At 31.2% G+C, this 13,418-nt stretch overlaps 2 protein-coding genes and 1 long non-coding RNA gene across 4 annotated transcripts; 2 read left to right on the top strand and 1 right to left on the bottom strand.

Moving 5' to 3' along the window:
- The first annotated feature begins 384 nt into the window (after positions 1–384).
- On the top strand, positions 385–1,571 carry LOC115698170 (non-specific lipid-transfer protein 1). The gene is made up of 2 exons (XM_030625354.2): positions 385–892; positions 1,331–1,571. Exons 1-2 carry the CDS (start codon positions 546–548, stop codon positions 1,338–1,340), a joined length of 357 nt encoding a protein of 118 aa, XP_030481214.1. The 5' UTR covers positions 385–545; the 3' UTR covers positions 1,341–1,571.
- Positions 1,572–6,785: 5,214 nt separating this feature from the next.
- On the top strand, positions 6,786–8,386 carry LOC115698041 (uncharacterized). Its single transcript, XR_009683312.1, has 3 exons — positions 6,786–7,186; positions 7,368–7,519; positions 7,758–8,386. It is a non-coding gene; the product is annotated as an uncharacterized LOC115698041 (long non-coding RNA).
- Positions 8,387–8,850: 464 nt separating this feature from the next.
- LOC115697854 (protein MAIN-LIKE 1) lies at positions 8,851–12,943 on the bottom strand. Of its 2 annotated transcripts, XM_030625009.2 has the most exons (8): positions 12,694–12,943; positions 11,083–11,697; positions 10,845–10,991; positions 10,619–10,750; positions 10,398–10,505; positions 9,659–9,802; positions 9,386–9,568; positions 8,851–9,106 (listed from the first exon to the last, which is right to left on the bottom strand). In XM_030625009.2, the coding sequence occupies exons 1-7, from the start codon at positions 12,745–12,747 to the stop codon at positions 9,386–9,388; spliced, it is 1,383 nt and encodes a 460-aa protein (XP_030480869.2). In that variant the 5' UTR covers positions 12,748–12,943; the 3' UTR covers positions 8,851–9,106. The 2 variants fall into 2 exon arrangements, with proteins under 2 accessions (XP_030480869.2, XP_030480870.2); XM_030625010.2 differs by lacking the exon at positions 9,659–9,802.
- Between the last annotated feature and the right edge of the window lie 475 nt (positions 12,944–13,418).

Raw genomic sequence — 13,418 nt, 5'->3', positions numbered from 1 at the left:
GTCACAACAAGTATTGTGACTAAAATCACATTTAGTCACAATAAAATATAATTTTTGTAACTAATATATTTAGCTACAAATTTTTTTAATCACAATATAAGAACTTTTTTCACAAACTTGTGAGTAAAAGTAAAATTTTTTTACAGTAAATCTACCAAAAGAGATTGTTGATAACTCTTATATTAACACAACACCCTTTTGCATTTAGAGCATTCATTAATTATCCCAACCGTTTATTAGAGATAGGTAAAAATGAAGAACACAAGTAGTGGTTAAAAGAAAATTACAACACTAGTAAAAAACAAAAATTGCTCATTAAAGTCAATTTACCTACCGACATTTACACAGATTTCTCTTCTCCAACACACACACGACACGTGTCCATTCATTTACCACACTCAAAACTTTTCCTTTCCTATATAAACACCACAAAAACCCAAGTCTCTTACCACAAATAACTCAAAACCTTTTACCCAAAAACCAAAATCTATACACTACTTAGTTTTGCTATATAGTACTTTCTTTCTTTTGGCCCTTTGAGAGAAATGGCAATGTCCTTAGCTATGAAGCTCACCACTTGTGTGGTACTCATGTGCATGGTTGTTGGTGCACCGCTAGCCCAAGCCATAACATGTGGCCAAGTGGCTAGCTCGGTAGCACCATGCATCCCCTACTTGAGATCTGGGGGTGCTGTCCCGACGGGATGCTGTAATGGGGTTCGGAGCCTAAATAGTCAGGCTTCGAACACAGCAAACCGTCAGGCTGTGTGCAAGTGCTTGGTTAGTGCTGCAGGCAATTTTCCCGGACTTAAACCTAATCTCGTTTCTGGCCTCCCTTCGGCTTGTGGGGTTTCCCTTCCTTTTAAAATCAGCACCTCCACCAACTGCAACAGGTAGAATACATTTTATTTTATTTGGTTTTTGTTTTTCTCTATATATGATGTTGCAATATTATGTGTTCACATTATTGAGGGTTTTAACTACTTAACTCTATGTATCATATATTAATTTAAGTGCTTAGATTAATATAAAAGAATAATTAATTAAACTTAAGTAATATACATTTCATTTTTGACACTATATATATTCTCAAGGTCACTAATTAATATGAAGAAAAAAATTACCTATTAAATAAAGGGAAGAAAAAAAAAAGATTACAAACTTATAAAATGTGCTTTAGTGATTAGAAATAGTCTATTTATTGTCATAATTATTATATACCCAAATCATTTTTCTTTTTTCTTTTTTTTTTAAGACAAAAATATATACTTTTTAAAAAATATTTTTATTAATTATTTTATCTTTATCTTGTTTTTTTTCTTTTTTTGCAGCATCAAGTGAATGAAGGTTTAGAAAGAAAGAGAGAGTATTAATAATAAAGTGATCCATATAGAGAACAAGACCAACCTTTTTAAGTTTGTCTTTTTCTTTTATTATTAATTTTTATATATTATTATGATCATCCTTAATTAGTGTGTGTGTTTTGTTAATGTAGCACCTTTCAATGTGTACTACTACTTCGTTATTAACTTAATTATAAAAATAAAATTTATTAAGAGATTTGTGTACCAACTAATATATCTATATATATATATATATACACTAGCTATACATATATATAAAAGTTATTATATATATATATAAAGATATCACTTACACTATTCACTTTTTACACATAACAATAATGTGTATTTAATTTTAATTAACCATGTAATAAAAGTCTTCTAATTATATATAATTAAGATTAATAATATAACACATTCATTATATAATTTTTATTATCACAATTATTATATACTCATATATATATATGATCATAATGTATTATATTGTTCTTGTTATGTGATCATCATTTATATTTTATAATACATTAAATCGGTTAATTGAGGTAGTAACTAATAATCACTATTATAATTGCAATTGTCTAACGCTAAGCAATTTCGTTTTATTTTTTTCCAAAACTATACACACATTTATTATTGACTTAATTAAAAAAATTAATTAGTATAAAGAAATGCTAAAAGGCACGCAACAGTCTAGCACATCTAGGCGGCGTGTGGTTAGAGGTAATAAAATAGAATAGAATGGAAATGAAATAATTTTCATTCTATTTATTTGTTTGGTTGTATATTAAAGTATTGGAATGTCATTCCAATTGAATGACCTTTTCACCATTTTAATAAAATGATTATTTAATTTTAAAATGAAAAAAATACCATTCTAATACATGATGATAAAATATTTAATAAATTTTTATTAATTTTTTTATGCATTTTAAATTTTATTTTATTTCATTCATATTCTTATTCATATGTTTTCATAAAAATAATTTAATTTAAGTATTATTATTGGTATAATTATTAAGTATGGATTTCACATTAATTTAATTTAATAACTATTGTAGAATATCATTACCAATTACAAGGTGTCGTCTTTAGGTAGTGTTAGGCACTACTAATGTCTTATAGCAACATTTTGAGAAATGTTAAAGAACACAATGATACCTAACATCCTTAAAAGTGTGATATCGCACATCATTTGATTTAATAATAGCAATACTCAAAGACTAGAGAAAAGATAGGCACTATATAGGGATGGCAATTTAAGTTTTGACATGACAATACGATATGAAATTGGTATGAATTATTGCGGGTCAGGGTTATGAAAATAAAATTGGATCGAACTTTATTTGGGTTAGGCTAGAGTTAACACATGTGACACGAATTGACTCATTTATAATCTAATATATTAGGAAAAATAATAATTTATAGTTAAATTAATATTTATTTTTATAGAAAAATATATAAATTAGAAAAAAAATTACTTATAAGAATATAAGATAAATAATGTATAGTTGATATTAATAATTTTATTTATTGTATTGATAAATATGCAATATGAGTATAGTCGATGTTGAGAATTATGGGGTTCCATCTCAAAACCATGATTGACAATGAGTGGAGTAGTCTATATTCTTTGTATATGGCTCAATACTTTTACATTTAATCCATGTGGGACAATGTTCTTCAATAATCAACATTTAAATATAACAAATCGGATTAAAGTTGAGATTTTTTTACACGAGAAAATGTATTGTTGATCTAATAGGAATTAATATAATATTACAATCACAAATTACCACCCTACGTATATATTAGGGTTAGCATTAATATCTTGTGCCGTACGTTTTGTCCCCGTGCATTCATGCATTAAGGACAATAATGTATTCATTAATTAGTGGGGCAACTCATCACATCACCAATAAATAAATAGAAAATAATTAAATACCTCTTAAAATAAATTGTGTCCACCTATATTTCACAATAAATTATTTGAATTATTTTTATTTTTTACTTCATAGTAAAAATTATTCACAACAATTTTAGAGTCACAAATATTAATTAGTATATTGATGAGTCTTCTCACAAATTTTATATTTATTGTTGGCAGTAAAAATTTATTAACTAATCTTGTGGTTGGAAAATTAAAATCTAAGCGTTAAACTCATAAATAAAATAAAAGTGAAATAAAATGCAAATTTAAATGGTTAAGAGAATTTTTGAGTAGGAGAGTAATTTTCTTTTATTGCATTCAGTATGTGAGTTACACCTTTAATTTTCTAACTCCCTCTCACACTTGAAAATATGATATTTATAAGCTCTAATAACTTGAATTATATAGTGGTCCCAAAAAGACAAGTTGTCGCTTTCGAGCTACAAAATACAAGTGCAGGAGGTGGTCGTTGCGTCTCGCACCCTTATTTGGTGTCAGGTGGTCCTAGGTCGCAGAGGTAGTGGCTGCAACGTACCCTTATGGGTCCTCAGACCTTGCAGGTGTAGTGCCTCCACTACTCGTACCTCCTTACTTTCAGAGTTTCCAAAAGGCGTGGTCGTAAACTTTTTTCTTGCACACCTTGTCCTTTGATATTCTTCCTCTGATGACATTCTCTTCACCATGTATTCAAATTCCATCCCTGCTTCATCTTACACACACATGGGCTTGCACGTGAGCCCTCACACACACAATAACACTCGACACGACACAACATATGGGCTTGCATGCAAGCCCCCATGCACCATGAGATCACACGCGAGCCCTCACATAAACAACACCACACCCGACACAACACACACACACGACACAACACATGGCATGCGAGCCCCTTATGGCTTATGCACCATGGGCTTGCACGTGAGCCCTCACACACACAACACCACACCCGACACAACACACACACACACACAACACAACACAACACATGGGCTTCCATGCGAGCCCCCATGTACCATGGGCTCGCACGCGAGCCCTCTCACACACACACACCACACTACGGCTCGCACAATGTACACACACCACGACTTGCACGCGAGCCCTTCGCACAGCTCGCATGTGAGTCCCTCATACCGCACCCTGCTCCTGGCCTTCTTCCATGTCTTTCTCTATTCAGGAGTCGTCACGGGGCCAGTCCTCGTGGTGTTTCAGATTAACTCAAAAATTATAAGCACTAATTTTTGGGGTTAGTACTTGTCCCCCAGTCTACAAGAATTCCTTTTAGTGTTCTTGTTGACTGAGTGTAACGCCCTTACTTACGTAAAATAAGATGCCATAAATAAACTGGCGTTAAGATACTAATGTTGCCTTTATTAAAAAAAAAACACTTTTCAAAACATGGGTACCCAGTTGAAAATAAAGTATTACCACTTAGGGAAAAGTAATAGAAAATTTAAACGACAACATCCTCGATAAGTTTAATAAATTAAAAAAAAAACTTTCAGCGGAAGATGGCCAAGACCACACGCAGTTACATGATCACACGAGATACACCCCATGCTGCCCAGACTCAACTTGTCACCGAAAGCTTACAGGTTTACTTATCTGCACATAGGGAGTAAATAAGGGGTGAGCTGCAAAGCCCAGTAAGGAAAAACAAAATACTATGTACCAGCATTCACACATCATAGCACAAACATATACATCAAACATACAACAACCTAATCATAAGTATAAATAGAGGCAGCCACACAAATACTGAAATACCACACACTCACACTCACAATCACACTCCAGCTTCCATACAAATCTGGAGTGTCTTACGTTCTTAACCAGAACGCAGTACCAATAACCAGTGCACCCTTACGTACACTGCCTCACTTACCACATCACCATACATGTGTGGTTTCCAACCACTTTCAAGTACCTGGAACATGATTAAACAACCATATACAATTCATCGATAAAACACTATTTCACCGAAACTATCACATTCCACAGTTTCAATACAATTTATTCAAGCAGTCATACTAGATACTCAAACCATATAAAAAGCAAGTATAAAGTATAATTATTTTTCCTTACCTCAACTCCGCTGTAATTAACTCCTACGATACCTTCTAGGCCCTATAACAATTAGTGAAACTCTTAGTCCACCGATAAACTCAATATATTTATTATTCTTACTGTACAGCAAGTTTAGCCTAGAATTTGACTTATAAAACGTTTGAATTAGAAGTTCTACTGTTCACAAAGTTTTTAGTTAATTGAAAGACCTTTCTAACGGTATAAAGATCACCAAAATCGGAGCTATAACCTAGGAGTTATGCATGTTTTCTCAAAACAGTTTCTTTAAAATCCTGGATCATGCCGATTTCTGAATACAGCCTAAAAATAAAAGTTTTAAAAATAGTTACACCCCGATCTAGACAATATTTTCTTCATAAAAAATGTAGCTATTTTTCTAAGCTTTAAAACGAGATAAAGATCTTTTAAAATGGATCAAAAGTGAGAGAGATATTGAATTTTTACTGAAGACACTTTTTCTAAAACGAAACTTAAAACGAAATACCATAACCGAGTAAAGATCCTAACTTTTGACTGGTAAGAACTCCAAACTAGGGAAAGGTTTCTTCAAAGAAAATATAGATTATTGAATTATCTTTCTAACAGTACAAGAATCGCTGTAAAATAATAGATATCGAGAGAGATATCACACTTTTACTAAGGCAATATCGGAAAGAAATTTTAAAAAGCTGTAAATCGACAGTCAGTGTAAAACATGAATTTTTTGACATCGAAATAATCAGAATTAGGAAAGAATTTTTTCATAAAAAATATAGATCATTAAATTATCTTTAAAACGGTACCTAGATCACTGAAAACGGACCTATGGGGAGAGAGATATGATAGTTTTATGAAAGCCTATTTCTCTGAAAACGAAAATAAAAACAAGTACGAATTTTACCTGAAGATTTCGAAGACACGGAACGATGATCGGTTGATTGCTAACCCCGAAGCTCTTAAGATTAAAACAATTGATTTGGTTCAATAGAGAGAATAAAAAAAAGGAAATTGAGAGATGGTGAGAATAAAGGAATACGATACTATCTGGCTGCTAGGGTTCTAGAGTATATACGTATATAACATATCGTATAATAGGTTTAAATTTAAAAAATAAAAATCTAACTAATCAAATAAAATTATGCTGATTTAAATTTAAATTTTAAATTTTAAACTAACTAATCTAATGCTTCACTATTTATTTATCTCACTATTTAATATATATCTATATATATTTTTCTTTTCTAGTTACACACGCACAACAACAACAACAACAACAACAACAACAACAACAACAACAACAACAACAACAACAACAACAACAACAACAACAACAACAACAACAACAACAACAATAATAATAATAATAATAATATAATTGTATCACACTTAATATACCAAATACCAATATATGTATATAAATTGGATATTACACTGAGTTAATAGGGTTCTTGCTCGGTTGAAGTGCGAGCCTTATCCTCTTCACATTTTTTGAGGATGTGTCCACTATATATAGATGGCCTCCTTTGCTTGAATTTCACTTTACAATCATCACCTTGGTGTAGTGGTAAATTCTTCTCACCTTGTCTAAAAAGTTCTGGGTTCGATCCTTCCCAAGATCATTCTTTCAACTCTTATTTCTATTATTTAGATGTATATATTTATTATTTTATTTTTATATACATATTTAAATATACTTGGATATGTTCCACACTTGCCTCCATCGTACATGACTTGTTTCACCCTTAATCTTGGGGTAGCATTTTAATGCTCGCATTTTGATTTATGTAATAGGTGTCTTGCTCACTTCGAAGCAAATTGTCCTTTTTCTGCTATCTTTCCTATTCCAAGAGGTATCATACTTATCTATATCTCTTCTATTTTTGTTATCCCTACATTATGTATCTAGAATACTTGTAGTTATGGTTCGTGTGTTGCCCTTGTGTTGTTAGTTGCATCACTTGCACCCTCGTCAGGGCATACACCCTCGTGTCTAATGTCTAGTGAGCTCAATACCTTGATTTTACCTCTTAGGTTGGATGTGTCAAGGCAGCGCGTTTCTTTGGACTATTCCGTCCCGGGTCCCATTTGGAAGCGACCCAAAGAGAGATGTTTTTTTGCGACCGATATCATTGACATTTCTTCCTCTGATTTGGAGGGTACTCAAGAGAATCCACACGCTAGAGGTACACACACTTTTGGGATCTGTTGATTGTGCATATTGCTCTTAAGAACTAGTGGCGCCTTGCAATTGTACATATTACATTAAATTATATAAGACTTGATACTTAATTGTATCAATAGCGATATTATACCTTAAATGTCTAGTCTCATTTAGATTTGATTAATTTTGATACCACTCTTAAGTCAGGATTAAGTTGTTTTTAATATCAGTGTGAATTATGTTTTTATTGTTGTTTTTAGGTACGGACGGCTGTCCAAGTGAAAGGTGGAATTCATGGGTTGGTTTCATATGAAAAGAAGTCATTTTGATTGGGATAATTTGGTTGAGAAGAGCCATATTATTTTGTGCCCCATGGTTGGTTGTCTTTGTGTGTCAATATTTATTAAGTTGTGCAATAAAGTGGGCTGGTTTGTTAGGGTTGGCTTGGCATTCAAGCTTCCTTTCTCCAATCAGGCCTATCCGAAAGAGATTCTTGGTTGTGAATCTATAAATAGAACGAACCGCTCTGTGAATATCTTTGCTTCGGAATAAAACAATTAGAATTAGTCTGTTATACATTTAGGATATTTAATTTAATAGGATAAACTATTAAATATAGTTTACGAATAGGGTGTGCATAAATCGATCTAATCCAATTACAATCGATCGATACAATCACAACTGATCACCATACATTAAATATCCAATTGTGATCGTATCAGATTAGATATTATTTTTAAATATCCAATTAGATCGGATCAAATGTTGAATGGACTGTCTAAAAATTCAATACATCCAATATCTAATTGAACTAATTAGTATTTTCATTTAGTTTAGATGAGTTATTAGATTTTATGTTGTTATACTTAAAATAAATGTATATATTAAAATTAAAAATTAAATGTTTACCCTTTTTTGTTAGATTAGATGTATCCAATTCAATCTAATAAATACTAAATCTAAAATATTAGATGGATGGATTCAATGCGATCTAAAAATATTAAGTCTAAATATTACATAAATACAAACTAATTCAATAAATATACATGAAATACATTTAATGAATAGAACCGATCCAATTCAACATCTAATGAATATTAAATTAATTGAATTACTAAAATTAATTGGTTCAGATTTTAAATATATCTAAAAACATTAAATGTAGTATAATAAACACCTAATTACGATAGTAAATTGATTATTTCCTCTCACCCAAAAAGAAAAAATTAATTAATTAATTAACAAAATTAGACTTTATTATTTTGTCAAAAAAAATTTGTAAAGACGAGATTTGAACCCATAATCTTAAGATTATTCAATCTAATTCGTACTACTTTACTTATTAGTACTTCCGATTCGTATTAAGTTCGAATTTCATATTATAAATTACAAAACCTATCTACATATTTACAAAGTCAAGAAAGAAACCACAAGATAAATCGTAATATAACCTTAAGCACTCTATACACTTTAATTTTCATTCTGAGGAAAGTATACACAAAAAATACTGAAAACCCCATACCAAATTTATGTTAGGAAGATCGTTTGATCACCATCAAGTTGTTGGATTAAACTTGATATATAGAGAGGAATTCACAATTTCCAACACCTGCAAACATCCAAAAAAAATTAGTTGTTACTGCAAAGCATAAAATTTTTACCCCCAAACTATAACACAAATTTTGTCCCTTAAATTATTTTTTTCATTACATTTCGCTTACTTTTTGAGATAATTTATTGATGCAACTACAAACCACGCGTATAATTACAGTACAAGAATTTATTTAACTAACTTAAACTAGTTAAAACCAATTGAACTTGAATATTCAAACATTAACTCTAGAAAAATGGCAAAAATCCTATTTAAGCATAAGATAAGTGATCTTACTCAGCAGTGATCCTCATCCAATAAAAGTTTCTCAAGTCGAAACACAAGATTGTCTGATGACAACCTCAAAAGTTTGTTATCTTTTCTCAACTCATCATTTTCTCCCATTAATTCTACATTCTCCTTCTGTAATTCCATGATTTTCTCTTCCAACATCTTGACTCTTCTTCTCAAATCTTTTTCCTGTGTCAAATAAATTTCTTATCCAATCAAATGAATTGAAAGATACTGAAAACACAATCAAATACAGAGAAGAATAAGATGATATCTTACTTCACCAATAGTAATAATTGTGTTGGCATCGTTTTGAGATGCTGATCTTATTAGCTTTGGTTTCTTATGTATTATTTTAGATACAGATTTCACTTCAATAATTATTGGACTCATCATTTGAGGTGTAGCACCAAAGTCACAGACCTGTTGGATAGAAAATTACACTTCTTCAAACAGTCCAACACAGTAATAAAAGATTGAATAAACAGGATTTATCCCCATCAATTATTACCACTTTCAAATCCAACACTCAAGAGACACCATCTATTTTAGACCTAAGCCCTCACGGATTTGTTTTTGGGCACCTTTCCAAAAAACAACTCATTCCAATGGAGATAGTGTTCATCCTTATATACCCAAGATCTTTCCCATTTCTAAACAATGGGGACTTTGGTTGTACACCCAACACTCTCGACTATTCCTAATACTGAGTTATTCTCGCATCAACTCCACATGTATAAATAACAAATTAATTAAAATCAAACTAATTAAAAATAACAAATCAATTTATTAAATTATTTAATTGAATTATACAGATAGTGTTACGACATAAGCAGTTTGTCAGTCACGTATGATTAAAATAGACAAAAAAGAAAATGTTTAACAAGCGAAAAAGTTTAGGGTCATGATTTGAAAGTGGTTATAATTGTGGGAGGATAAAACATTTTTATTCTAAAGATTTATATTTATTTAAAGAAAACAAAGGAATGAATGAATGAAAAAGGTAAAAGAAACTCACAATAACAATAGGTGAATTCACACAGGAGTTTTCTGCTTCAGAATGTTCCTTCCCATTACTGTGCGCCTCCAATAACTCTTTAATTGTGTCAACTTCTGATTCACAGTCCTGTTGAATAGACAATTAGGCTTCTCAAACCACACCAACATAGTAATAAAAATTATCATTTATTAAAAGAAAAAAAAAGATATGAATGAATGAAAAAGGTAAAAGCAACCCACAATAACAATAGGAGAATTCACACAAGAGTTTTCTACTTCAGAATGTTCTTTCTCATTACTTTGTGCCTCCAATAACTCTTTAATTATGTCAATTTCTGACTCCCAAGAAGTTAGTTGAAGCTCCTGAGTCACCTAATATATGGTAAGCCAGCAAAGGACAAGTTCAAATATAGAAACTCAAGAGAAACTAAGCTTAAACTAAATCTAACTCACCAAATATAATTACCTGATCATTGTGTAGAGACTTAAACTGTGACATAATCTGTTGTTTACTGTGTAATTTACTTTTATCCCATTTGAACACACGAGGAAATGAAACAGAGCTACCCAACAAGGCAGGCCGAGCTATGTCAATATGCTCGAAAGACCATATCTAGTAAAACAAGACCAAAAACCATTCCTTCAAACAAATGATAAACATGACAAGCAACTTCTTCACAATGTTTAAATGTAAACAAACTCACTTGAAGAAATAGAAGACAACCTCCCACATACTTTACACTCTTCATTTTCCTTTGATCTAACCAATTACAAACATCTTTAAGAACTGCTTCACCCCATGAAAACCGGCGAATATTGTCCACATCTTGAATATAAGAAAGTAAACGGGAATCTACAGTTCCATTTGCATTGGGGAAAAGAAAAGTCCCAAATGTATACATTAAAAAAGTTATTACAAATTCATCACTGCAAAGATCACCAAATGAATTCAGTTTACTTTCTAGGGATGTAACTGTGATCTTCCTTTTCCATATAACAGCGCCATAATCTCTTTCTAAATCCCCGAAAGGTATAGAATTAACAAGTGATACTGGAGGACCAACAACACGCAATCTCAATATCAATGCGATATCCATAAGATTAAGAGAAATTTCACCTCGAGGAAGCACGAAAGCTTGTTTATTAGTGTCCCATCTCCTCATTAACTCGTCTAACAAACTTTTGTTGAGCCTCTGGTTAGGAATCGATAGCAAATTTCCAAAACCAGTTTTCTGTAGAGCTTCACTTTGATGATCCGTGAGTCGTTTTACTTGCTTAAGAAACGAAGGCAGAGAAAAACGAGTACTAAAACTCCCAATCTGCAACAAAACAATTTGAACTAAACTGAAGCCTTAATTTCTCAAACTCAAAACACAAAACAACTAAACTCCAATCTGAACCAAAACAATTTGAACTAAACTGAAGCCTTAATCCAAAAACTTTCTCAAATTCAAAACACAAAACAGCTAAACTCCAATCTTCACCAAAACAATTTGAACTAAAGTGAAGCCTTAATCCAAAAACATTCAATGCAACTTCTCAAACTCAAAACACAAAACAACTAAACTCCAATGCACCAAAACAATTTGAACTAAACTAAAGCCTTAATCCAAAAACTTTCACTGCAATTTCTCAAATTCAAAACACAAAACAACTAAACTCCAATCTGCACCAAATCAATTTGAATTAAACTGAAGCCTTAATCCAAAAAAATTCACTGCAATCTACACCAAAACAATTTGAACTAAACTGAATCCAAAAACTTCTACAGCAAGTTCTCAAATTCAATACACAAAACAACTAAACTCCAATCTCCACGAAAGCAATTTAAGTGGTGTTTGGTTGGAGGTTATAAAATGAAATAGAATGGAAAGAAAATAATTTTTATTTCATTTTGTTCGGTAGCATTTTAAAGTGTTGGAATGGAAGGTAGTCAATAAAAAAAAATTGTCAATTTTTTTTATACATTTTAAGTTTGATTCCATTTCATTTCTGTTCTTACTTCCATTCTCATTCTCATTCTCATTCTCATTTTTTTTCCTATATTTTCATTCCTTCCAGCCAAAAACGCCACCTTAAACCTTTAACTGTAATCCCTCAAATTCAAAACACAAAACAACTACTCCATCTCATTATTTTTCCACCAATTTTCTCACGAATTCCACCAAATTTTCACGTTCACTAAACAATAACCAGATTCACAAATTTCTTCCACAATTTCTTAAAACTCCAAACTAAGAACTCAACTTCTTTCATTTTGAAACAAGAAAGCAGAGACAAATAGCTTGAAAAACAAACAAACAAACAAAAAATACCTCGTCGGGAGAGTTGGTAGCTCCGATGGATGATTTTCCAGCTGCTTTGACCATCTGGAAGCTGAAGAATCGAAGAAAAATGGAAAAGTTGGAGAGAAAGTGAGATCGGTGATTGAACTCGTCTACTCTGAGTCTGAACTGAAAGAACGTTTCGAGAGAGTGAAGCGTCTGTAAGAAGCTTTGATTTCACAAAATAAAGCGCCAAAGCTCATAAATGGAGCGGCTTTAACCCGACCCGTTCTATCCAGGATCAAACCGACCCGTTCTCTTTCAATATCAATATTTTTATATATATATATATATATATATATATATTTTTGGGTAATAACTTTTTGGATTTCGCAAAATTATTAATTGAATCTTCTATTTTATTTAATGATAAAATAGATTTTATATTTTTTAAAATAGTACGAATAGGATTCTAAACTCAATTTTTGACTATTTTTTTTAATATAATTAACTTGAAAGAAATTTCTAGCACGAACAGATATAGAAAACGACAAGACGTAAAAAAATTAATCTAGGGTTCTATTTAGTACTATTTTAGAAAATACAGGGTTCAATTTGTCATTTAACAAAATAGAAAGTCCAATCAGTAAGTTTTATAAAATATGAGGTCCAAAATATTATTTATCATATATTTTTTTAGAAGTTAAATTTTAGTGAGGAAAAAAAGAATTATTCTAAAAGTTGTGAAATAATCGTTTTTATCATAATTGTATATG

This window comes from Cannabis sativa, chromosome 7 (assembly GCF_029168945.1).
Source record: "Cannabis sativa cultivar Pink pepper isolate KNU-18-1 chromosome 7, ASM2916894v1, whole genome shotgun sequence".
In the NCBI taxonomy this organism is placed as follows: domain Eukaryota; kingdom Viridiplantae; phylum Streptophyta; class Magnoliopsida; order Rosales; family Cannabaceae; genus Cannabis; species Cannabis sativa.
Note: the sequence above shows the minus strand (reverse complement) of the source record. Positions and strands in the feature narration are given on the sequence as shown.

Bases quoted from the DNA above. Each gene is read 5' to 3' on its own strand.
- LOC115698170 (XM_030625354.2), top strand. From the start codon at position 546: ATGGCAATGTCCTTAGCTATGAAGCTCACCACTTGTGTGGTACTCATG.
- LOC115697854 (XM_030625009.2), bottom strand. From the start codon at position 12,747: ATGGTCAAAGCAGCTGGAAAATCATCCATCGGAGCTACCAACTCTCCC. The intron at 11,698-12,693 runs GTATTTTTTGTT...GTTTTGTTGCAG, and splicing joins CTACCAACTCTCCCGACGAG to ATTGGGAGTTTTAGTACTCG. The intron at 9,803-10,397 runs GTGAGTTTCTTT...TCTATCCAACAG, and splicing joins TGAATTCACCTATTGTTATT to GTCTGTGACTTTGGTGCTAC.